This window comes from Scyliorhinus canicula, chromosome 3, assembly GCF_902713615.1.
Source record: "Scyliorhinus canicula chromosome 3, sScyCan1.1, whole genome shotgun sequence".
Classification (NCBI taxonomy): Eukaryota; Metazoa; Chordata; class Chondrichthyes; order Carcharhiniformes; family Scyliorhinidae; genus Scyliorhinus; species Scyliorhinus canicula.
In genome coordinates, this window is record NC_052148.1 from 126,957,001 (window position 1) to 126,984,383 (window position 27,383).

At 47.0% G+C, this 27,383-nt stretch overlaps 1 protein-coding gene across 9 annotated transcripts in view; it reads left to right on the forward strand.

Annotated features, from left to right (window-relative positions):
- Positions 1 to 25,204, forward strand: part of LOC119962946 (gamma-aminobutyric acid receptor subunit alpha-2-like) — a 379,650-nt gene extending 354,446 nt beyond the window's left edge. For all 9 annotated transcript variants that reach the window (XM_038791279.1, XM_038791280.1, XM_038791281.1 and 6 more), the window contains 2 exons: positions 9,219 to 9,421; positions 23,786 to 25,204. In XM_038791279.1, the coding sequence (XP_038647207.1) occupies positions 9,219 to 9,421; positions 23,786 to 24,097 (515 nt within the window). In that variant the 3' untranslated portion in view covers positions 24,098 to 25,204. The remainder of the gene's footprint in view (positions 1 to 9,218; positions 9,422 to 23,785) is intronic.
- The last annotated feature ends 2,179 nt before the right edge of the window (positions 25,205 to 27,383 follow it).

Consider the following 27,383-nt stretch of genomic DNA (forward strand, 5'->3'; position numbering starts at 1 on the left):
CACAATGGCAAACTAGTGACAAGCTGACCACTAACACAACAAGCAGGGGCTTTTCTAAACTGCAAGAGATATTAATATGGAAATGCTGTACAACCACATAACATACATACAAGATTCCCAGGAAGCTGTTGTTATGTATTTCTGGAGCAGCAGTCAAACATTCCAGACCTTTTGTTCAGGAAGAAGACGTGAGGAGTTTTGTGTAAGAAACCAGGGGCTGGATTCTCCGATCCCTGAAGCCAAAATCGTGTTTGTCCAGGGCGCGTGAGCCAGCCGAAGGGGGGGGGTGGGAAACTAGTTTTGCAGTCCAGGTCCACAGGCTGCATCCGCGATGAAACACCACCATTTTCATGCCGGCGTGGGGACTTAGTCTCCCAATCTAGCCCAAGATGGTTACAGCAGTGTGGGACCATACCGCTGAGGTGCATTTCGTCCTCCCATTGCTGTGGAAAGGTATACCTTTCCAGCTCCCTCATGCACCCAGCAATAAATCAAGTGCTGCATTATTGAATCTGGCCACTGCCTTTGTATTATGTGCATCCATCATATTACCTCCAATATCTATTTATACAAGTGTTTGTTTTATACACCGCTGAGGTGGCATCATATGGATGTGCATCATGCCTGCTGTTTATCCTGGGGATGGGAAATCCGGAAGTCAAAATTTATTACTACAATTCATTTAGGATCACAGATTCTGATTCACTGACTCGTATTTTCTGTTCGGTTCAGAGGAATGCAAATGCTCACCTTTCCACACACCACTCAGGTGACTTTGCCCAGAATGTTTGTGTTCACACACATTCAGGTTCGTGGTGCAGTTTGTGAGCTGCAATGGAGTGCAGAAGGAATGTGGATACAGAGTCTGGCCTAGTTAGAAGGTCTACCTCGATTCTCAAAGACAACAACTCAACTTTCAACAGTGTTTGAAGCCCCCATCCTCCATGACCCATCATGTCCCATCCACTCCTCCCATTTATCCTCCATAGGCACTTGCCAAAATCCATTCCGTACACCTCTCAAAAGCCATGCAATAGCTTTTAAAAAATGAAGATTTTAAAAAATGATACCTAATAAAATACTCATTCAAAAATCTGACATGGATAATATTTTTAAAATTCCATGTTAATCTTGTAAGTGACCTGTATGTTGCATAAAAAGTAACCATAATTTTGAAACTTATAAAAGGCAGGTTATATAATGACAACATTGTAAAACTGTGAGTCATTCCTGTGAACAGGCTTGTCTTGTGTAGATTTCTTTACCATTCAAAAGCAGGATTTTTCTTTACAAAGTCAGTGCTGTCTGCACAATTAAATCCCAGTGCCAGACTTGACAGTTTATTAACACATTTTCCAACATTTTTGAATCCATATGTCACTTTCTCCAATTGAGAACATACTGGGCTGGATTCTCCACCTCCCACCACTGGTAGCGAGTCCCAATGCAGCGGAGAATAGGGCTCCCGAGATAAAACCCAGATTGCAATGTTCCGGCCACCCACTGGTGACGGAATCGGGGGTCTCACCCGTGTGCCAGCGGAAGGATGCAAATGGATCTTAATTACCTGTTTGCATCTACTTAGCAGGCCTGGCACCATATTCTCCAGGATTATTACTGGCATTTCCCAGCATGGCCCTGACATGGTAGAATTTGCGGTGGGCTGAGGGTTAACCCCTTAATGTAGTTGTCCCCAAAGTCCATCTGAGGACCACCCTCCTCCCCACAATGTCAGACCTGCCCACTCCCTCCATCCCCACCAGACCCCCCCCCCCCCCCAGACACCCCCTAATTAAAAAGACCCCCTCAATAACGAGAACCCCCAAAGATACACTAAACATGGGGACCCCCACAAGGACCCCTGAATCGTGGCGCCCCCTCCCCCACAAAGACCACAGAAATGAAATGCCTGTCAGGAAGCCCCCCAGAAAAGAGACCCCTGCCTGGAAGCTAGAGAGCAGTTGAGACAGATGCAGTGAAAAAAATACTGTTGTAACTCTCACTTAGGCATACACCTGGCTCAGGCAGGAAGTGCCGATTGTCAATTCCTGGAAAGAGAAAGCAGTGACCTGTGTTTAAACCCATCAAATCCTTGAGCTGCAAGCCATTCATTAATTTCCCTTCGTGGGCTGTGATTGACAGCTTCCACACACACACACACACACACAGCTGTGAGCCTTGCTTCATTCATCTTTTTCATGGTTCAATAAGAGCTGTAACCTTAATGTTTACAAACATCAACCACTTCGAAGAGAGTTAAATGCTGTCAATTTCAAGCTGAGCACTTCAAAATTACCCAAGTGTGAAGAGGGGGTGATTGGAATGCATAATTTTTCATGACGAAGGATAATGAATTGCTTCCTGATCTGTTCTCCAGCAGGAGTGCAAATCAGGTACAATTCACCACCAGCGGGAGAACATAGGGCAAATTCTCCATTTGAGAGACGGAGTGCTGGTGCCAGTATTGAATTGTGAGAGTTCTCCTTTGATGAAAGCGGTGCCTGTCCCGGAGCAATTCAGGGCACGTTAATAGGCTACCACCAGCGCCACATGGGACTAGTGCAATTCCAACCAATGCCACCGTCTGATTTGCCGGGGTCAAGATTGACACTGGAGAGCCTGACAGGCTGCAGACACATATAAGCACCCCACTCCCCACACACACTCATTCCAGCAGAGATGATGCCACCCCAAAGAGTGGTCCAAAGATTTACAGATGCAGAGCTGGAAACATTGTTGGATGATGTGCAAGAGAGGCAGGGTACCTTGTTCCCTGGGGTGGGAAGGAGGGTGCCAACTTCAGACGTAAACCGCGCCTGGGCGTAGGTGGCAGAGGCCGTGAGTGCCCTGGGCCAGTCAGCAGTGGAGGAAGAAGCTGCGTGACCTCCTCAGGATGGCCCAGGTGAGTCACCACCTCCATGCCCCTAGCACTACCCATGTCCCATCCACACCCCCATGCGTCCCCCACCAGGCGGACTGGCAGGCAGTGCTGGGTGAGGGTGAGCTACCCCCCAGACCAGCCAGAAGAACCACCTCCACCACGTAGACCCTGGCACCAAGGCCATCCCACACACCAGTAGCACCACCCCCCACCTTCGGGGGCGATCAAACCCCACCCATCAGCAGTCCGTACATACCCCACACTGCACCACATGCCAACACACCAATACCATCTCCGATGGCCGGGTGCCTTGCACACACAGGCTACCAGCCTGTGCTCTCCACGTCCTCACACTGAGCATTGTCTGTTCACCCCCTCTCCCCGACTGGAGAAAATGGCCCACAACTACAGGAGAGAGAGGAGACTGGGGAGGCCTACCGGACAGTCAGCCCTTACTAACGCAGAGCAGAGGGCGTTGAACCTTGTCGGTGGGCCCAGAGAGCGGGCAGCCGCTGAGGCGGAGGTTGGCATCAGGCAAGCAAGTGAGCCCCTGATGTATTGTGGTGTCCCTACAGCACATGTGGCACTCTTTCTCCAACTCCCATTACCCCTAACACCCCCCCCCCCGGCATTCCCCAACTCCCCACGTCCCCCGAAAGCCCACACCGCACCACCCCTCCCATAACCTAACCATGCCTCTTGTCTTTTGTCATGCAGGATCACCCAGTGATGAGGCGGGGTCATCAGGGGTCGCCTGTCCCTGTCTGCAACCCCAAGACTCATCTGGCGATGAGGCGGGACCTGCTGGTGCAGTGAGCCCCCAGGGCGCAACCCCGCGACACCTCCGATGTCGTGTCCGGAGACCACACCAACTTCTCAGCACAGCTGTCACTGACATCCTCTACCACCCCAGAGACACTCACCTCAGTTGGGCCCTTTAGTGAAGAGGCTCCTGGGGCACTATCTGGTGCACACCACATAGGTGCTGCGGTACATCAGGTGGAGATAAGAACCCCCAAGGTGAGGTATCTGAGCCGCATGGACATTGAGCGGCGCTCCAGAGCTTGGCCCAACACAATGGTTCATGGCTGCAAGGGTTGATGGCATTGGCCTGGCGCTAGCTGAACCAGACACAAAGAGACCTGGCACAGTTCCAGAGGTACTCAGCACAGTCCCTCTGCTCCATGGCCACAAGCATGGAGACCTTGTTCGATAGGAGAGATGCTTCAAGCACTGGCAGCGTTAGACCATAAGACATAGGAGCAGAATTAGGCCACTCGGCCCATCGAGTCTGCTCTGCCATTCAATCATGGCTGATATTTTCTCATCCAAATTCTCCTGCCTTCTCCCCATAACCCCTGCTCCCCTTATTAATCAAGAACCTATCCATCTGACAGAGAAGCCTCCCGGAGCTCACACCAGCCACACCCCTGTCCCAGGGAGTATCCCAGGGGCCAACAGGCACCTCGAGGGAAGAGGAGAGGTAGGGGCCCGCGCCTGTGACTCCCGCAAGGAAAGTGCTGGAACACTGTGGAACATTGCAGCACCTCTGAATTCCCCCCTCACTTGTCCCTGGCACATCTGATGGGCAGCGGGAAGAACAGGATGGCATCACACCAACTGTGACACCTGGAAGACAGCCAGACCCACCCAGGCTTGGTCTCTCCAGAGGACAGCCGCCAAAGGGGACCCAGGTCACAGGGGGAAATCGCAGCAGGCTGCCTCCACATTTGAGGGCAGCACAGTAGCATTGTGGATAGCACAATCGCTTCACAGCTCCAGGGTCCCAGGTTCAATTCCGGCTTGGGTCACTGTCTGTGTGGAGTCTGCACATCCTCCCCGTGTGTGCGTGGGTTTCCTCCGGGTGCTCCGGTTTCCTCCCACTAACCAAAGATGTGCAGGTTAGGTGGATTGGCCATGATAAATTGCCCTTAGTGTTCAAAATTGCCATTAGTGTTGGGTGGGGTTACTGGGTTAGGGGGATAGGGTGGAGGTGTTGACCTCGGGTAGGGTGCTCTTTCCAAGAGCCAGTGGAGACTTGATGGGCCGAGTGGCCTCCTTCTGCACCGTAAATTCTATGATAATCTGATGTACCGCCTGAAGAATCACCTAGTTGGAGCGCGAGGACCCATAAGGCCAGAAAGGTAGACACCGGTTAAGCTGGCACGGGTGCAGCACACAGGTTTGCGATAGGGGTAAGGTGCAATATCTGTTAATAGCACAATAAATACCTGTCTAACCAACGTTCTGAACTGCCTCGGTGCTCTGTCAAAACTGTGAGGGCTTGTGTGGGCCCGGGCGTTGGGGATGGGCCACGGACAAGGACTCCCAGACCAGCCTCCGCACACACCACCCTGTTACCCAGCCCTCCCATGCCCCCACCCCTACCCCATAGCCGTCGCTACCCCGGACCCTGTCCCAACCCCTGTCATCCCAGTGGTTCGATGGGACCATAAGATGGAATGGCCAGCACACATGCAAGGATCACCTGAGCGGATCATCATTATCCTCTATTCCATGGACCAGGCCCGCTGATACTGCGAACCCAGGGCCTTCACCCTATAGTTTGGCAGGTCGGAAGCACGGAACGGGGCACTGGTGCTGGGAATGGGTGCATGGAAGATGCACAGGAGAGGGGATGATTGGATGGGGTGGGGGTGGAGATGTTGTGGAGGATGCAGCAGGCCGTTATGATGGGAGAGAATCTCTTAGAACTATACTGGGGGGCCCCTCCAGAGCAGTCCAGACACCTGAACTGCAACTTCAGGACGCCGCTGCACCACTCGATCACACCCCTGGTCGCAGCATGGGCATCGTTGTAGTAGGTCTCCGCATTGGTCTGAGGACACCAGATAATCGTCATCAACCGTGACCGCAGCAGATAAACCCTGGCACCCAATAGCCAACCCCTCACCCAGGGGTGCGCTGCAAAGGTGTCGGGTGTCGTCGAGTGTGCCAAGATGAGGCATCGTGCCTGGGTATCAGGCGCAGATGTGCATGATGAGCAGCTGGTGGTCACACACTAGCTGCATGTTCATCGAGTGGAACTCTTGGTTTGAGAAGGCCAGCCCCTCATGCAGCTCGTAGGGGGATATGCATCCTGTCGAACACCCCCTGGACCTGGGGCATTCCAGTAATGGTGGTGAACCCCGGGCAACCCGATGGGTTCTGCCCAAATTCAGCTTGATGTATTGCACTGCGGCAGTGATGTTGCACAGTCCAGCTGCTCAGCCAGAGTCTTCGGCGACACGCTCAGTCCAGCAGGTCCTCTAATGACAGTCTTGGCCAGTATACACAAGGCCATTTGCGGCGCTGCCATCCCATATCCTCCTCGGCCTGTTGGATGGCCAGCTCCCCAACCTCACTGACTGCACCTGATCCTTTGGGATAGGCTCCAGTCACGCAGGGTCCTCCCCATGCTGCACCTCCATGTGCAGCCTCATGGCATCCACCAGGGCTGCTGTGGCCAGGCAGATGACAACCATCCCTGATTGGATACTGAAATCCATTCTATGTAGGGTGTGAAAGGCAGACATGTTAGCATGGCAGTTACCCCCATGCCCAACAAAGTCCAACAGGCTCGATGCTGGCCCCGTCCTTCACTGCAGCTTCTGCCCCCGCATGACTCCCTCCCCTCCCATCTCCACCACAGTCAGTCCCCCTAACACATCACCCTCCGCACTGCACCCCTGACCTCATTGGTGCTTGGCACTGTGGGCCCTGGGACCCGTCCATGCCGGCAGGGACACCAGTGGCTGGCGCTACCTATGCCAGCGGTATGCTCTGCAGCCCTTGCGACCTCCCGTGGGATCTACTTTTGCGACCCCTTGGGTGGGCCGCGTTGTGCCCCACCAGCTGGGTGGTGCCTTTTTGTGGGGGGGTGAGAGGGGGTCTGTGAGCTCCTTGGCATGTGGCCCTGGGGGGAGGGGGTGGATCAGTGGGGTGTGCTACAAGACAGCTGCCTTGCAGGCCATGGCAATGGAGGTCTATGCCTGGACACCCCGGTCCCCTGATTCACAGCAACTCCAAGGGCCATCCCCTGTTCACCCTGTGCTACTTTCTCCAGCCCTTGCAGTTGCCCGGCCAGCAGCAGGACTGGCAGCCCATGGCTGCATCTTTGGGAAACATGTCTTATCTCCTCTCTCTCTCCCTCAGCAGTCACAGTGCCTGTTTCCCAATTTTAACCTCAGGTTAAATTCAACATTGGTAATTCCTCCTGCTGGAGGAGGAGCATCACTGGAGGCCCGGAGAATGCCAGGATGGGCCCGTTAATGATATGCCAATGGCATTTACTGTACGATTTTCATTCCCCCCTCCAGTGTGCGGCATGGAACGCATTCACGCCACTGTCGAGGAACCGGAGCATGGAATTCCGTGTGGCGCCCGGCGCAGGCCTCGATATTCGACTGACGCCTGATTCTCTGCCCGATCGTGCTTTGCGATTCCGCCATTGCTGGACGGAGAATCCCGCCGATAGTTTCCAAAAGGAGAATCCCAGCCACTGTAATGCATGCAATGACAAGGGAATAATCATCTTACCTTTGATGGACAGAGCCCTGTGTTAAATCACTGCATTAAAAATACATCTGCATAACAATGAAACATTTAATTGTGACATTTGAAGATGTCATAACATTTTACACTTATTTTTCAGCATGTTTCCAACTCATCTACAGGCTTCTCCCAAAAGGTGGTTCATTATGGCTTACAAATTCGGCCCCAGCACGTAAAAATAGTGCATGAGAGGAAATTCTCTTCTTTTGTTCTCCTCATAATGGAGACCTGGACCTTTGACGAGGTGCATGTGCACTTTGTACGCAGTACAACTGCATGCAGTACAGAACTGCGTACAATTCTGGTTGCCACATTACCAAAAGGATGTGGATGCTTTGGAGAAGGTGCAGAGGTGGTTCACCAGGATGTTGCCTGGTATGGAGGGTGCTAGCTGTGAAGAGAAGTTGAGTAGATTAGGATTATTTTCATTGGAAAGACGGAGGTTGAGGGGGACCTCATTGAGGTCTATAAAATCATGAGAGGTATATACAGGGTGGATAGCAAGAAGCTTTTCCCAGAGTGGGGGACTCAATTACTGGGGGTCACGAGTTCAAGGTGAGAGGGGAAAAGTTTATGGGAGATATGCGTGGAAAGTTCTTTACGCAGAGGGTGGTGGGTGCCTGGAATGCATTGCTGGCAGAGGTGGTAGAGGCGGGCACGATAGCGTCATTTAAGATGTATCTAGACAGATACATTAATGGGCAGGGAGCAGAGGGATACAGATCCTTAGAAAATAGGCAACGGTTTTAGATAGAGGATCTGGATCGGCGCAGGCTTGGAGAGCTGAAGGGCCTGTTCCTGCGCTGTAATTTTTCTTTGTTCTTTGTTCTCTTTGTTCTTTGTACCCAAGGTCTTCGCAACCTGCAAAAATGTCAAATAAAAATTGCACAAGGTCGGGAAGGCACATTAAAATTATATTTCCTGCAAAACAATTGTTCAGCAATAAAAACAGAAAATTCTGCATTTTGCGAGCCAATTCCCACCTTCACGAAGAGACAGAAATCTGTCCCACTGACTTTCTCGATTGTACCCTCGCAGTGCCACCCCACCTCCTCACCCCGAGTAGGAAGCTGCCTTCAGATGAATCTCAGGGCTAGTATTCAGCCAATCATTGGATTAACCTTTTTCCAACCTGAGTAAACTTTAATGAGATTATTTGAAAATTTTGTTGTGAGCATTTGTCTTGGTCCACAAGAATTTCAACAAGTAGTCAAGATGGAAATGGCCCGGAAATAAAAAATATACAAACATTTTCCCTCATAGACAGAAAAGGAGCTATTTAATTTTTAATGATAAAGAAAAGCATTAAGGTGCTTCGGGACAGATCAGGACACATATATGTAAACAAAGTTCTTTCATGAGAGAAAATCAAACTGCTAATACATGACTAGTACCCCACTTGGACAGAAAAATGTATTTAGCATTGTAAAGGTCATACCAATTCATATGTATTAAAAAGGCAGGTTCAGTACCTCAGGCACCTTGTGGATGCAACCTCCAGTTCCTTGTCAACAGAACATTGGACTGGCAAAGAATGTAATCTGAAATGTACATCATATTAAAATGTGTTTTGTAACAAAATGCGATAGAAAAACGCTGCTGCAGTGTCACAACAGAAATAACCATGTTCACTTTGTCTATAGCAATCATTGGGCATCGGCCTTGCTTCGTCCAAAAAATAAATATATTGGAAATTTTAAAGGGATATTTTGTACTCTACGGATCTTATTGTTTGTTGGCATAAAATTATGGCTTTTTGTTCCTGATTTTTATCTTTTTCTAGGAGTTACAACAGTGCTTACAATGACGACTCTGAGTATTAGTGCTCGAAACTCTCTTCCCAAAGTTGCATATGCAACTGCCATGGACTGGTTTATTGCAGTCTGCTACGCCTTTGTGTTCTCTGCACTAATAGAATTCGCCACAGTAAATTATTTTACGAAACGAGGCTGGGCTTGGGACGGCAAAAGTGTTGTGAATGATAAGGTAAGGGGTCCTTTCAGCTGCTTTAATCGAACCTTAATGTGTAATCCATGCCAACATAATATGTTCATCCTTCATGGTTCAGTGGGTAAATTCAGTGTACACTGTAGTTCAGAGCAATACAGGTTAGGAGGATGCCTGTCCCAATGTGTTCAGTTTGCTCAGCCAGTGCAGAACAGAACTGTAACAAATAGCATCTGCACACCATTGCTAGGCAGGAGAAATATAGCCTAGATTTCCATTCCAAAATAAATTGCATTGGAAAGTGAATAAAATGAGGTCACCAGTTCAGACTCAATCTATGAGGCCCCATACACCATCTATTATCCAGATTCAGATGCAAGAACATAATCTGATTAAGGTGTCAGAGGACTGCTTGTGCCCAAGGGTCTGTGCCCTCCAAGTAGAATGGTAGTCCAGTTTTAGGAGTAAATTGAGCCTGGGTGAGTCAAAAGTGGGCTATTAGAAACATTGGGCAGATGTTGGCCTTGAGCAGTAAATGGGCAACAGCAAATTGGTCGCTAGTTTTACACCCCATCCGATATTCTTTCCCATTCAGAAAGTTGTGTGATTTGTAAAACAGGCTGCTGATTCATTATTTCTTGCTTTGTCTACTATCCATTACCAATTTCAAACTTTTGAAAATCTATTTTAAATAATCATAGATGTATAAAAATACTGGAAATTATCATTCAAAAAGACTAAATTCATGAAGTGGCAAGGCCAAACTACAGGTTTTTTACTCTTATTGCGCAGAAGGCATTAATCTGACATAGAAAGCATTAGATATTTGGAGGAGGCACAGCTGAATGTCAGCCACACTGAGGTTTTACCTCCATTTTCTGCTCAAAACACCTTCAAAAGAATGAAGTAAACTCTCAGCTAATGTTGAGTACCATGATATGGAGATGCGGACGTTGGACTGGGGTGAGCACAGTAAGAAGTCTTACAACACCAGGTTAAAGTCCAACAGGTTTGACTCAAATCACTAGCTTTCAGAGCACTGCTGTTTCCTCAGGTGAATGAAGAGGTAGATTCCAGAAACATATGTTGAGTGTATTTACAGAGGGCAGACTCAGAGTAGAATTTTTAAGAAGAAATGTTAACAGTGCAATTAAAATTAATTCTACTCTTTTAAAGAGACACACCCACACACATTAAAGAGAATATAAACAACAGCTTCTAAGAATGTGAAGGGGCAAATCTTCTTTTGGTGCCTCCTCACCTTTTGGTCTTCGGAATGCAAGGTTATAAGCTCTGGACCTGGATTTTCTTTCTCAGGTTGGGTGAGCAGAGTTGTGGGAATTTGCAGCTCTGTGAACCCGAGTTCTATAATTGGCTTCCTGGATGTCAGATTTTCATTTAGAGCAGCAGGCTAGATTAGAACCAGGGTGAGTAACCCCGGAAGAACAGAGGAGGCTGCCAATTGTGGAGGTGAGCTGGGTGGAACCTGCCTGAGGGCTCCAGAACTATAAACAAATTTATTTTAAAGACGAATAAAACATGAAACATCCCTCCAGTCCTCAACCCACAGTCTCTATCCGTCATTCATGCCAACCCATATGCTTTCTATACCCTGTACCCACCCAATAACCCCTCACCCTCTGTACTAACCTATGCCCCTCTACCATCCCTCATGGTCCTTTCTAGTCCCATTGCCAACTTAGTGCCAACTCATACCAACAAAGCCCCCCCCCTCCCCACCCACCCACCACCCTTTGCCCTGACACCTACAATGCAACTCAGTAGCCACAATGGACAGACCTCAGGACCATCCTGAGATTAGATAATAATACTAATAATAATCGCTTATTGTCACAAGTAGACTTCAGTGAAGTTACTGTGAAAAGCCCCTAGTCGCCACATTCCGGCACCTGTTCAGGGAGGCCGGCACGGGAATTGAACCGTGCTGCTGACATTGTTCTGCATTACAAGCCAACTATTTAGCCCAATGTGCTAAACCAGTCCCAGCCCCAGATAAAATATAGTCCTACAGAATAAAGTTCTAAGGGGGGAGGTTTTCAAACTATATTAGCCATCAGCCAGAACAGCGATGTGGGCACAAGATACGGCAACAATCAGGAAACACAATACTATTTAAATACCAATTTAAATACATTGCCATCTCATTAGCAAGCTGTTCTGCTGGGACTTGCCTCCTCATTGAATATTCACGGGTGCTGGCGTGACAATTTACAACAGCTACTTAGCAATGAGAATCTGGCAACATGATCTCCGAAGGGGATATCAGAGGTGAGCGCTCAGGTTGCCATCACTCACCGGGGTGCCGAGTGCAGAGGGGGCACCGGAGATGACGCAGGGACCAAGATAACTGCAACTCGGGGCTGGAAGGGGGGGGGGGGGGGGGGGTTCAGTCTAGGCATCTCTGATCTCTGGGTGGTGGGGTCACTTGCAGGCCTTTGCAGTCCTTCGTGTTTATGAGCCGCTCGGTTTAAAGGAGTCTGGGACTAGTTTGCAGGCATCACTTCCTCCTTGCTGGGGTTGTGGCGATGTAAACACTGAGGGATTGCCTTTCTTAGAGTGGCAGCTGGGAGGAGGGTGGGAACAGGTGAATCCATAGGATCAACACGGAATGACTGCGAGGTCCCTGGGTGGGGTCCCATGAGCAGGGTCCCATGAGCAGTCAGGCTGCATGGGCAGAGTGAGGGACTCTGACAAGGCGCGGTTTCCAGCCTCATGCGGGCTGAGACCGTCACATGGGTGAGGACAGTGCAGTCAGAATGAACCCCCACACTAAGGTTACACTTCGTAGCCAGAGTGCATGAGCTGTCTGGAAGTTCAAGGGCACTGGTTATGGAAGCCAGGCTCAGGGACTGATCTATGGGTGGCTGCTGTTCAAGTTGGAAGACTCGTTTAACCCGCAGCCCATGAGAGCTGGGGGATGAGGGTGCCCTGGAAGGATGAAGTTGACTGCAAATTGCAGTCTTCCCATGCATCAGGTGTCCCTCACTGGCCACAAGGGGAAAAGGGGAAACCAATCGCCTAATCACCTCCCTGATGCTTCCTTAATTAGTTAGTTGGCCAGTTTAGTCAGCATTGCAATGCACTGATTGGCGCCCAATTGTTAAGTTACATTTATGATTTGCTTTTTGTTTAAGGCAGCTTCCCTTTAATCACTGTCTCTTTAATTTGTATCTTAGTTTATTTGATTTTGTTTACTCGGTTATTTGTGTTCATCAAAATAGTTGGAAGCCAAGCCCCCCAAACATTGAACTCCCAAGGCTCATAATCATGCCTCCAAAATAGGGACGTGCCACATATGTGGCCCCTATTGAAAGGCATTTGGGTAAATTTGCTCTTCAATCCCATTCAGGAGGTGACGGATGTCATGGTCTTGTTCCCCCCTAAGGTAGAACACAGATCCATTGAATGCACTCAATTGCCCTCACTCCTCACCCTTGGGGGAGTCACGCAGCCTGCTGAAACACTCGAGGGTCAAAGTGTTTTGTTCAGGTGGAGTTGAGAGGGACAACAGTGGGGAAATGGCTATTGTGTAGCAGGAGAGGGAGTAAGGCTCATTGGAAAGGCGCTGACATTGGAGGATGCGCTTGCGTAGATGTCCCTGATCCTGAGAGGGCTGTGGATCAGGACATTGTCAGGGTTTCTCTTCGTTCCCTTTGATGTTCTCTTACTCTCAGTATTTGATTCGGGAGAATCGTGGAGCCTGTCGAGCTGGCAATTCTTTTTATTGCAATCGACCAGCAGCAGCGACATCGATGTGCCGCTGCATGCAGCAAGGAGGGGAAGGCAGGGCGTGTTGATCATCCCAGAGCAGGACCACAGATGGTAAAGTTGGAGGAGACACTGCCGGCCACAGGTATTCTGGCCTGGAACCTGTTTCCCCGAAATGTCAGAGGTCCGGTGCCGCAGAAGACTGCGTCTTTCCCAGGGTATGGTGGACCACCTGTGCCAGGTGAGACAAGAGTTGACACCACATGCACTGGAAGGTCACCCATTGCCTGTGGCCCTGAAAATTACTGCTGCACTGAACCTCTATGCCAGTGGCTCATTTCAGGGCTGCATGTGAAGCCACTGTGATGCAGGACACCTTTGGAGGGCACCACCAGACCAGTCCAGGCTCCGGATCCGTAACTTGAGCGGTCCAGTCATTTGCTTGACCAGTGCACATGTTGACTCATGAGCCTCATTGTAGCGGCATATCCCAATCTGCCGCACATAGGTGTGTAAGGGAGGTCACAGATGCACTAGGTGTGAGGATCCAAATGTACATCAACTTGGATTGGGCCCAGGCGAGCCATGATGCTAGGGCAGGCATACCCTAAGTGCAGGGTTTCATTTACTGCATCCTCGTGGCTGTGCGCTCCACATAGCAAGAGGGGGTGCCATTTTTGAACTGCAAGGGATACCACTCCCTCAATGTCCAGATCATCTGTGACTACATGATTCAAATCATGCATGTGTGCGCCTGTTTTCTGGGGAGCATCCATGACAGATATATTCCCGTACCAGCCTCCCCGGACAGGCGCCGGAATGTGGCGACTAGGGGCTTTTCACAGTAACTTCATTGAAGCCTACTCGTGACTATAAGCGATTTTCATTTTCATTTCTTGCAGCGCTTGTTTTTGAGGGGACCAGCGGTTGGAGGTGTGATATGTATAATCTAAGGAGAGTAAAGGGTTAACAAGATGATGTTCATGTATATCAAAATCAGATGGCATCACTGAGTAGTATTAAAGGCTGCGTCTCTAAGCATTCTGGGCGAAGGTGTGGAAGGAGCTGTTGGAGAAGTTAATGATGAAGGATAGTGTGAGGTTGAGTTAGGGTGTAGGTTGTATTAGAGAGAGATAATTAATTACTGTAACATAGATTCAATACTATTATTTTGTTAGCTGTTACTCAATAGACTGTGCGGACCATTTCAAGTAGTGTAAAATAAACTAGTTTTGGTTTAAACATATAGCTTTATGTACTTTGTAAACACTACGACTTCGGCTATCTTGGAGAACAATAAAGGAACATAATAGGACGGATGGTCCTTGGGGACAAAGGGTACCCATTCAGGAGGTGGCTAATGACACCATTGCAGAGGATGCAAACATCCACTAAAACTTCCTACAATGAGTCTCATGAGTCAACACGTGCGCTGGCCGAGTCGGCGATTGGAGCAATCGAGATGTGGTTCTGGTGCCTGGAGGAGTTGGTGATCGCCCTCCAATATAGCACCCAGAGGGTGGAACATGTCATAGTGGCACATAAGCAGGGCGAGCAGTTGGATTAGGAGATGGAGGAGCACCACATCTCAGATAAGAAGGATGTCAATATGGGTAGTGAGGGGCAACCCATGGAGGAAGAGGTAAAAGGACTTTGGATGATGGCCAGGGCTCGCATGGGGCGCAGGGCTAGGGATGCCCTCACAGACTCGGGTTAGTGATGCCCAGGACTGGGGTGTGAAGACCTCTCTCACCACCGTGCCTGATATCTGCTCACTCCTGTGGTGTCTGCAAGAGGTCATCATGATAGGGGCTACATTCATGGGCAGGGTGCTAAAGCAATTGCCTGGGCCGAGAGGAAAATGATGATGACTTTCAGTGAGGACAGAGTAATGCTCCTCTTATCCTCTGCGAAATGTCTGATCCCTGCCTGACAGAGAGCTGAATGCATTATTTCCATGAATGGACTTATCCTGAGGCACAGAGAGACTGAATGACATGTCTCAGCCTTCTCCGAGGTCAGGGGTCACAGTGTTTATCTCTTCCTACTGAAGAGGTGGACAGACTCTCTACATGTTTTCAGCATCCTCATAACAAGAGAATAATGGCAGACATGAGTGGCTAAGCATTGGTTTTTTTGGGGGGTAACCTTCCATGGATGGGGGGTTTGGGGCAGGGTACTGGGGTGGGCCCTTGCCAGCAGCGGCAAGGCTTTACTCCATCATCAGTGTGGGAGGTGGGAGAGACATAGCACAGCCATTCCCACACTCCACAGGGATGAAGCATTGAGTGCGCGCGGGAATTTGTAGAGAATGGCTCCATGACATCATGACATCATTGAGGATGTGTATGGGTGAACAAAGTGATATTTAATACAAGTGGCACAGCAGGGATGCCCATTATCCCCGCTGTTGTTCGCCCCAGTAATCATACCACTAGCGATCATGCTCAGGGTGGCAAAGAATTGGATGGGGATTGGGAGAGGAGACAGAGAGCATAGTGTCTTGCTCGATGTGGATGCCCTGCTCTTCCACATCTCAGGTCCACAAAGCAGCACAAAGGGAATCATGGTGCTCCTGAAAGAGTTTGGAGCCTTCGCGGAGTACAAACGCAACCTGAGAAAGAGTGAGAGCAAGGAGATGGGCAGAGCTGGAGGTGCTGCCATTTAAACAAGCCCGACTCAAATTCCGCTACTTGGGGATCCAAATCGGCCATGCCTGCGCCGGGATCCACAAATGGAACCCGACCAGTTTGGTGGAGGAAGTAAAAAAGGACCTGCAGAGATGGAACATACTTCCACTCTCCCCAGCAAGAGGAATGTAGCCGAGCAAGATGGACGTAATGCCCAGGTTCCTTTTCCTGTTCAGATCCAAACTGATCTACATCACCAAGGCCTTCTTTAACTCACTATAAAAACTAACCATGGTGTTTGTTTGGGTGGGGGGATGGGGGGACGGGGGGGGACCTTTGGATCCCCAAAAAGTTACTGCACAGAACGAGAACAACGGGGGGCCTAACCCTCCCAAACCTGCAATATTACCATTGGGTTGCAATTGGGGTGGATAAAGGAGCCAGAGGATGTGAATGGAGGAGGGTTCCTGCATGGAGTCTCCCTCCGGAATGAGCCCAGTGTGATTGCAACACTCCAGTGGTGGAACCAACTGTGACAACACTTCGGATTAACCAAAATGTCTGTTAAATAATCTGCAATAACACAGGTTCGCGCCAGCCATATGGATACCACCTTCAAAAGGTGGAGAAAGAACGGGGGTGGAGGGGGAGGGGGGGTGGGGGGGGGACGTTGACAGTTGGGGACTTCTACACAGTCAACTGACTGACAACACAAGATAAACTAACAGAAAAGTTCCAGCTGACAGGAGGAATCGAGCCAAGTAACATGCAGGTCAAACACTTCTTACATAGGGAAACAAAAATGCACCTACGACCGTTGCAACAATCACTGTTAGAGGACTTACTAGACACGGGAATCTTAGGGAAGGGCAACTGCGGCGTGCTGTATGGGCGACTAATAGAAAGGGCAGGTACAACAATGGACGAGACAAAGGAAAAGTGGGAGGAAGACCGAGGATTTGTAATAGGGTGGGGAATCTAGAACAAAACACTTCACAGGGTCAACTCCACCTCCACTTGGGCAAGGCTAAGTCTAATGCAACTGAAAGCAATAAAAATCTTTATTGTCACAAGTAGGCTTACATTAACACTGCAATGAGGTTACTGTGAAAAGCCCCGAGTTGCCACACTCCGGCGCCTGTTCGGGTACACAGAGGGAGAATTCAGAATGTCCAATTCACCTAACAGCACGTCTTTCGGGACTGTGGGAGGAAACCGGAGCACCCGGAGGAAACCCACACAGACACAGGGAGAACGTGCAGACTCCGCACAGATAGTGACCCAAGCCGGGAATCGAACCTGGAACCCTGCCGCTGTGAAGCAACAGTGCTAACCACTGTGCTATCGTGCCATACACAGAGCCCATTTAACCAGAATTTGAATGAGCAGGTTCTTCCTAGAGGTGGAGGCCAAATGCGAACGGTGCCAGGATGCCCGGCCACATGTTCTGGTCTTGCTCCAGGCCTGTTGGATTCTGGACAGCCTTCTTCGAGGCAATGTCCAAGGTGGTGGGGATGAGGGTGGAGCCGTGCCCAAGAGTGGCAGTCTTCGGGGTATCAGAACAGCCAGATCTCTTCATGGGGAAGAGGGCTGACACACACGCCTTTGCCTCCCTAATTGCCCGCCGGAGAATCCTGCTCAGCTGGCGATCAGCAGCACCACCCAAACCTGCAGACCGACTGTCCGACCTATCAGAATTTCTCCAGATGGAGAAAATTAAATTTGGCATCCAGGGGTCGGAAGGGGCTTCCACAAAGTATGGGAGCCATTCACCCAGTTGTTCCAAGACCTGTTTGTATCAGAGGAAGGAAAAGGGTAGTCGCGGTACAAAAATGAATGCGAACGAAAAAGTGGAGGGGGGAATAAAGAGCCCAATCATGCCCAGCAAATAACATAATACACAGCATCACGCCAATCAAACAGGAACAAGACATAAGATCTGATGACGGAAGAGGGCATGCCAGATGACCTGAAGGGGAGAGGGGTCAGGAAGAAAAGGGGAAGAGGGAGGCAGGAGACCCAGATAGAAATGAACTCCGACTGGAGAATGTAAAACAAGAAGCTGTACCCATTGTGAATAACGGAAGATAACCAATGTAAATAATGAAAAATGACCGATAAATATATATTTTTATTTTCGATGTATGTTCACGCTTACCTTTGTTCTGTATAATATGAAAAATTCTCAATAAAAACATTTTAAAAAGTTATACAAGTGTGCTGTTGCAATTGTGACATATCTCAGCTATGCCAGTCACCCATATCCATGTGGTGCCTAACGTTTATTACTCTTCCTCACCCTCCCGCTGTGTCTAGATGTTTCCCCAGGATCCACAGCTGAGGTTGAGGCAGCCTGCAGACTTCAACACTCTGTTGCCTGAGATGACCATGGCAGTTGTCCTCTGGTGGGATCGTGCTTTGAGGATCAGAGCCTACTTTCAGGCTGTGCAGAGTGTCAGATGAGCCAAACAACCTCCTCGGTGGAAGGCCCCGGTCTGTGCTCATGCCTGTCCTCTTCTCGTCAGGTGCCTGGGCTCCCCTGGATTTGTCCATGGGATAGAAGGGTGGTTGGAATGAGATCCAGAAGCCCCGCTATCCTCTGACGCTGACACTAATCGATTCCCACTATTCCAAATACAGTTGAAACCCTGCACAATGGAGCTCCTGCACTCAGCCATGGAGCTCATGAGCTGAACCATGAAGCAGACATCCCCACCATGGAGTGCACCTCCTGAGCCAAGGTCCCCACTGTGGACACCACTGTTGCAGAGTTGGCCTCGTTCAGTAGGAATGATGGTTGCATGTCTTCGATCAGAAGGCAATGAGACTTGTCTGGTTGGCCTTTCAATCCAAAGAGTGATGCTGTCATCCCTTCCTGCTGATCACAATTCTGCCTTTTCAGTTCCAGCAGCTCTGGGATGGCCATACCTAGGGCCATGCCATTGACCTGGGGCTCAGCAGAGTCCTGGGCTCTGGCATCCATCCCTGGAATGTCCCTACCTCAACCTGCTATGGATAAACAGCTGTGAGGTGCTCCCCAGTGAGTAACCCAAAGACCTGCCTACTACTTAATCCCACCGAGGTGCAAGTATCTGCACTGGTGGAGGGTGTGGGCGGCAACTGTGGCACCTCTTTGATGCTTGTCTCCGAGAAGTCTCCCTTAGAGCTGTACATGTCTGGGGTCTCAAGACGGCGTGAAGATGGTCTGGACTGGTCAACAAATTGACCTGCAAGGGAAGAAAGATGGCATTAGTAAATCACGAGGGATAATGATTGGAGAAAGTTAACTCATGTGAGACTTGCGCCACAGCTGTTTGTGTCGAGGGTCCTCAATTTTGTCTGGTGCTCCCATCTCGCCCTCTGCACAGGTGTGGTCCTGCTCCTCTCCAGCCAGCTCAAGGCTCTCAAAGGGCGCTAGTTTTCTCAACTCGGGCATGACTCCACAAGGCTATGTCCGCTCTCGCTGGTTATGATCAAATTTGTCCTGCAATGATTCAGATGGAGAGAGTGCAGGTATGAGTCCTGTCAGGTCAGATGGTGATGAAGTCTGGCATATGTGGTAGATGAATGAGACCGGGAATGGGAGGAGCTTATTGTCAACTGGGGGTAACGTGGGGGTGGGAGGGGTCTATGGCAAGTGTTGGGAACCCATAGGTGGCGGGGAGAGAGATCACCGTGGAGGTGATGGGTGTGTGAAGGGGTACAGCAGGAGGCATGAGGAGACAGACTAATCCTGGCTACATGAAGAAACTCATTCATCTTCTTTCGGCACTATAGCCCCATCCTCTTATGGAGCAAGCTGGCACTTATTATTGTGGTCACAGCCTCCCAGGCGGGGTTGATGACTTTGCTTGCTAGATGTCTGGCCAACCGTGGTTCCAGGATGTCATGTAATCTACTCAGCACAATCTAGAAGTTAGTTAAGGGCTCCCTCCATGAAATGTGGTGTTGTCTTCCCAGCAGCCATTACCCCGACTGGACATGGAACAAGTGCTGGGGAGTGCTGAGACGGTGGTTAAAAGGAGAGCCCCAAGGGTTACAGAGATTAGATTTTCCCTGGGCGAGCGAGTCAGAGGCAAGCCGTCACAAGCACGGCATGAATCACGTGGAAAAATAAATTGTTAAAGAGGCTGAATATAGTAGGCGAGTGCTGATGGGTTGGAGGTCAGCTTCTCCACCCAGCGCCTTAGTTGGCTGGAGGATCTTATGGAGTTTTATATCTCAAGAAAGGTAAGTACAATGTGAGGGGTGCAATTTTTTTTATTTTTTTTATTTTTTTTAATAAATTTAGATTAGCCAATTATTTTTTCCAATTAAGGGGGCAATTTAGCGTGGCCAATCCACCTACTCTTCACATTTTTGGGTTGTGGGGGCGAAACCCACGCAGACACGGGGAGAATGTGCAAACTCCACACGGACAGTGACCCAGAGCCGGGATCGAACCTGGGACCTCAGCGCCGTGAGGCGGTTGTGCTAACCACTAGGCCACCGTGCTGCCCTGTGAGGGGTGCAATTGAAGTGTTCTACCGAAGATGGCAACCGTTTATTTTATACTTTAAAGAGCTGGTCACCATTAGTTGTTGGGGAGGAGGAATGTTGGGGGGATTTCTAGGTGTTGTTTTTACAGGGGGTTGGGAGGAGTTTGTTATTACCTGCTTTTGTTGTTGTTATGTATAAAATTGGAAAAAGCTGAATAAAAATGTTTTTTCAAAGGAGGCTGAATATACAGTCAATTTTCCTGCAGTCATTCTCCCCAGTTTTCTCATCAGGACCTGAATTTAGGAAATATATGGGAAAATTCTGCCATATGTGTCTATTGAAGACTTCATTATTTTGAAAGAAATACTGAATATACATTCGTTCAACTGTATCAAGTCTTACAACAACAAAGTTACAGCATTCAAGTGCATTATCCCTTATAACAACAAGCATTGAAATTCATTGTCCCACTTCATTGAACCACTTTTAGCTACCAATCAAACTGTAAAATTACAGACACCCTATGATGATAATGGATGGTTATGAAATCAGCCATGCAGCAGTAATCTTGTAATGGGAGATCTCAGCTTACGTTAGCAGAGTTAAATAGCTACTAATCATTTTTTTAACACACTACATAATTTTAAAAGATTCAAAGGCTTTTTAAATGCCTTGATAGCTTGGAGCTCCCTTTGACAATTTTGATTATTGATTTTGACAGTTCCAATAAGTTTGACAGTTAATGAGTTTATGCACATTTTACACATATTCCTGCCTACCTTTAGCAATTGGCCAAGTGTGACCAGGGACCAGATCCAGAAGGGTACCTTACCTCTCCAATGGGGTTCTGTTCAAAACTGGGGAGAATGACTGCAGGAAAATTGACTGTATATTCAGCCTCCTTTGAAAAAACATTTTTATTCAGCTTTTTCCAATTTTATACATAACAACAATTGCACAAAGTTCAGTCCTGCTCTTACACAATCTGATCTATATACTTCAAGTTTCACACACTTAGGCCATCAAAATTCAAATTCAGTGGGAGGCAGCTGATAATTTAAATAGGCCTTATAAAACGTACCTGCATGAATTGTGAATCTCTCCATTGTCACCTCCATGTAAATGGGAAGTGCCATTTTCGGGGTAAGATTTATGGAGTTTGGGCACTTCTGCCATTTTTGCCATGAGAGAGAGAGACTCCGCCATGGTAAAACTCTGGGCACTTTGGTGAATTGATGGGGTGGATCTGGCCTGGTCATTGTGATGCACAAAAATTGATATAATTAAATCAGGCACATTTTCTGTCATGCACCCAAATTTTATCTCCATTAAATTCATTCATTTGTCAATAAATAGCAATCGATAAGGCAAATAAGATGCCTTGTGTTGGAAATTAGGAATGTCATAGTGTAGCTTATAAGTGATTATTTTCTTGTCCTGGGCACACTATTGGTATTTTAGTCTGTGTCCAACTGTTTTTCATCTGACTTGTGACTTCATGGTCAACCTTTTTAAACATCACTTTGAATTATTTTTAACTTTATGCAAGAATTGGTTCGTCCACCAATCCTTGGTCAACAATTAAATATAGGCTGGAATTCTCCGGCCGTTAGCTGGCGGCGGGATTCTCAGGTCCCGCTGGCAGTGCAGCCCTGCCTGCGGGTTTCCCATTGACAGCGGCTATAGCAGAGTGTACCGCCGCCAGTGAACGGCATGCTGCCAGTTGCCGCCGAGAAATACGTGGCAGGGAGGCCGGTCAATCTCGCCTATAATGCCATTAAGATACAGTTTCAAAAGTTGCATTTTCCTGCCCAGACAGTGCAGAGCCAGCAGTAGAACTTGAGGTTGAAGTTAGAACAATACAATAATGAAGCACTTTGAATACAAAGACCTGCAATGATATGATAAATATAATTTAATAAACATTTGTTTATTACTGAGGTGCAGAACATCTTTTTCAGGAATTGATTATAATGGCAAAAAAAACGTTGGAGAGGGCAGCTCAAGCTGAAGATGTTTACCATTGACATGTAATGAGGCAGTGTTCATTTTTAAATTTTAATTACATTTTTACATGATTCGGAATAAGAGTTTAAAATATGGATACATGTAACCTTTCACCAATGAAAAATGTTAGACAAAGCAGCTGCATTAAATCCTTATTGTGTATATTTATATTTGGTGTCCCGGACATGATATATGTTGCATTAGATATTGTACCCTGCTTCATTGTTGCCTGGAATGTTACTGTATATCCCAACAATGTTCCTGAGTTTTCGCAGGATTCTTCCAATTTGTGCTTTGCTGAAAGAATAATGGAACGCTCAATGAAATAGCAGGAATGGCCATTCCACATCTGTGGAACCTTTTGGCTCATGGGATATATCTGAGCTCTTTTAGAGAGTGCGAATGTTAACACATTCACGTTACATTTAATGTCTTATGTACATTCCATGATCATTCCACAGTCGAGATAAAATGGAAATGCTTAAATATTTAGATTATGTTTGTAGAAACGGTTGTGATTTATGTCTGTCTTGCATCATGTAACAATTATTTTTACGTTGAGTTCTTAGCTACCTTCGATTTTAATCTCTTTAAATTACTGACCCAAATGTGGAATTTTCCTGGCCCTCACAGGTGAGTGTGGAGTTGGGGAGTGGCTGGGAAGCAGGCAGAACACTCATTTGGGGCAGCTCAAAATCATGATCCTGCCTTTGGGTGAGTTTTTGAGAGGTTACGTTTCCCCTCAATGAAATCAGCAACCCACTTCTCTTAAGCGGGAATACAATCGAGACCCTTAATGAGGGGACATTTTTATAGAGGGACACATTTTTACAGTATCACATGAACCCCCTGCCAGTAGGGAGATTGGCAATCAATGCAAAGAGGAAGCTTCACGCCTGGAGGTCAAGAGGGTAAACTTTGACTGATGCCCATGCCAGTATCCCAATAGCTGGAAGTGATACCATCGTTCCCGCTCCACTTGATGACCCTGATAGTTCAGGGCATTTTTTTTAAACATACTATCTGCTTCCATTCATGAGCACATCCATTGTGCGGCACTCTCCAAGTTTCCCTCTGCCCGAGCAGTGCTCACCTCTCCCAGTGAAGTGAATAAATCTCTAGATTTATTGATGCATTTTGATATTGTTAACATTTTTATTTAATTCAAAAACTTGTTTTCCATCTGTAAAGTAACCAGAAGATCCCATTGTTCCTTTGCTTCAACTAACTTATTTTAGCGAACATTGTAATTGGCAAAAGAATCATAGGTGACATGAGGAACATTTTTTTTATGTCGCAAGTTGTCAATCTGCAATCTGAAAGGATGGTGGAAACAGATTCAAGAAGAACTTTGAAAAAGAAAGTGGGATAAATACGGGGGACAGTTTTCAGCGCTATGGAGAAAGAAGCAGGGGAATGAGACTAACTAGATAGCCATTCCAAAATGCCAACATGGGCACAGTGGATTAAATGGCAACCTCTTGTGCAGTGCCATTTTCCGATTCCGCAACAAAAAATAATGAATAAATCTATTAATAGCTTTCATTTACTTCCACAGAAGAAAGACAAGGCTTCTGTCATGAAGAAAAATAATGCTTATGCAGTCGCAGTTGCCAATTATGCACCGAATATTACTAAGGACTCAGCACTACCAACAATTGCAAAGAGTGCAACTGCAGAACCAAAAGAAGCCAAACCAGAGACCAAGCCACAGGAGGCCAAGAAAACATTTAACAGCGTAAGCAAAATCGACAGAATGTCCAGGATAATGTTCCCTGTTTTATTTGGAACTTTCAATTTAGTCTACTGGGCTACATACTTGAACAGAGAACTTGCTGTGAAAGAGATGAGCAATGATGCTGCAAAATAATCATTGATGCATTTTAAGGCATGTGGAATTTCTAAAGGGTGATGATGCCAAATACAACCTGTAATTGCTAATCTATGTACTTTGGTATGTTTATAGAAATAAGCCTTTATTTTGTCATGATTCACACACAGAAGAATTGCAATGGCCACACCATCCGCAAGTTGACTTATAAAATGATTCATTCTACAGAATCAATGAGAGAACAATTGGAACAAGATATTGGACACTAGAAGGAATAGTATCGCCAAGAGACACTTAGAGGGGTGGTGGTGGTGGGTGGGTAATTTTCAATTTGACCACTGCTGGGATTAACCTGAGAGAGCTGGCCACTCAACTATTATCAAATCTGCTCGACGTCAGTTGCGTAGAAAAGAATGGAATGCAAATTAAATGGTATCTACAATTGGTGGGCAATTGCTCTGCCAGGTTACCACCCAGGTGGCAAAATGCGAAATTTACTTCACAGTGTGATGGTGAAAACTTGGGTTCATACATTCAAATGGTTTGTGCCATACAACTGTTTACAAGGTTTTGCATTGCAGATACTTCAATATCAAAAGAGTTCATATGTTAGCACTTATTGGTTGAATTAAACAATTAGGTTACACTCCTGTCATTTTTTTATTGTAAGACCACATGTTATATGAAAGTGTTGATGGTATCAGTAGTTTAGTGATTTTTAATTTCCTGAGTCTAGTACAGAATTTACATTGGTTCAGTGCAAAACTTTTACTTGTAAAAAGAAATGTTTCTTATATACTTGCGAGAGATAGTTAATGTTAAATAAACACAAGAACTAGGTTTCTCAAAAAAAATCTCATAACACAACTTTAATGTTAACTTTATTGTATTTCTTCCACATTTGTTTTGTGCTGCTATTTTGGTTTTAATGTTAAATATGACGCATGTGATTTGGGGATTTGCATGATGATACTGGTGCTGAGGTCACAGAGCACATTGTGTGACTTACCCAACAATGGCATCATACAATGCACAGAAAAACTGCCTCAGTAACCGCATTAACATCTCCGAAGTCCATTTTATCTTCTGAACCAACTTTAACAATGCAGAACCTTGAGGGATACAATAAAGAAAAATGAACTCAAAGATCTGTTTGATAGATTTTCTTCTGTGAAGTCAATATTTTGACCGTTTTTGTAGAAAAGCAAATCCATAAAAATAACAGGGGAATTGCAATTTAATGAATTAAGTCATTTTCTTCTCGAGATGTTTAAGATGCACTGGGATCATAACCTTTTTAATTGGAAATGTGAGCATTTCTCTGTGTTCTGTAACTGATCAAATGGACTATGCCAGGAACAGCAAGCAGCTCTTAGCTTCCACAGGATTTCTTCATTGCAGATGTATTCATTTAAGATGCTAAAGGGTAATCTTAACTCGAGCTTGAAATCTGCCATGAATGAGCAGAAGCAGGAGCCAACCATCTGCACACCACCGACCACCCCTTTCCCCCCAAACAAATGTGAGATCCAGGAAATATTAAGTTCCAGATCTCATTTGCATTTCATGATTGACTTCCATCTGAATGCAGAGACTCCGGCAAACCAGAAGGCAGAATAACCGGAGGGTAAGTGAGGCTGAGTTAGGGACCCAGAGAGTCTGATCCCAGTAAAGTTGGTAACAAAATGGACAGTGTATCAGAAAATCCGTGATTGGGTGGGGGGGGGGGGGGGGTGCAGGTGGAGCTTGGGGTAAGACAACCCCAAATTTTCTTCACGAGTGCTTCTTGGCACACAAGAAACCTTTAAAAATTAACAAAATAATTTCTGATCTAGGTCTCCTGTGGGCAGGTTACGCACAGCTGCCAGATTTCACTGAGAGGTTGGATAATGTATACCTTAGTTTTCCATGGTAAAAATTATACATGCATCCCAATGACATTATTGTAATGGACCAATCCACACTTGTCAAGGACAAGAAGCCGTCTGATGCCTGAATTCAGTCCTCCCAGCCCTGCTCCACCTCAGCGGCACGGTAGTTAGCATTGGTGCTTTAGAGACCTGAGTTCAATTCCGGCCTCGGGTACCTCTCTGTGTGGAGTTTGCACTTTCTTCCCATGCCTGCATGGGTTTCCTCCGGGTGCTCCGGTTTCTTCCCACAGTCCAAGGTGTGCAGATTAGGTGGATTGGCCGTGATAAATTGCCTCTTTGTGTCCAGGGATGTGCAGGTTAGGTGGGGTTACAGCGACAGGGTGGGTGAGTGGGCCTCGGTGGGGTGCCCTTTCAGAGGGTTCAGTGCAGGCTCGATGGGCCGAATGGCCTCCTTCTGCACTGCAGGGATTCTATGCTTCAAAGATGGGGGCAGGATAAAATCTACTCTTAATTTCTTCTCCTTTGATTTAGTTAAATTGAGAAATTTCCATGAAGTATACTGTATTCAGCCTCGATGGCTAGGATTTTTGCCTGGTCCCCTAAAAGGACCCATATTCAATGTGAGTCTCATTTAAAAGCACGTGCCAAATTCCTGCTTGCCTTTTGAGGAGGGTGATCAATTGGCAAATTGCCTAAGGCTTCCTTTGAGCACCCACAGCAGTCACTTTAAGGATCACTTGGTAAGCTGCTCATTTCCTGAGACAACTAGGTGGAGCATTAGCAGCAGAAGAACACCTTTTTATACCTGAAGTTTGCACTTGGGATCTAACAGGACCCCAAAACGCATATCTAAGTATTTATTTTCCAGGCAGGCAGACAGAATTACTGAAAAGCACCCAGCCCAGTATTTAACAGGTGTGTATTTGGTGCCGCACTGCGACCGCAAATCACCAAGAGAAATTTGAAGATTAAAAACCCCTTTTACACCAGGGTGACATTGAGTTGAATTTCTCCCATAAACAAAGCAACACAGTGGATAGAGAAAGAGCACATTAAATGCGGAGGAGCTGGTTGGGTTGATTGGCCTTATGATATTTCTGCATTCTTATGCTATGATGTTATTATATTAAGTGATGAAAATTAAAATTTTGGATAACAATCTATGGAAGAAAGGGAAAATTATGTTTTTTCTGATGTTCATTCAATTAAGCTGCCTGCAGTTATTGATAAAATGATATTTAATTAAGCTCTGAAACATCACTATCTATACACAATGGAAAGTAGATCATCAACATATCTCAAATATTATGTCCTATCATCAATCTTGTTCTTCTCTTCAAATATTGGGCTACACAATAGTGCGACATTTGTCTTCATTTAAGCAATATGGCTTGATTAAGTCAAATTCCTTAGTTTACAGCTTTGGTAAAAACTAATTTCAATCCTTCCAGACA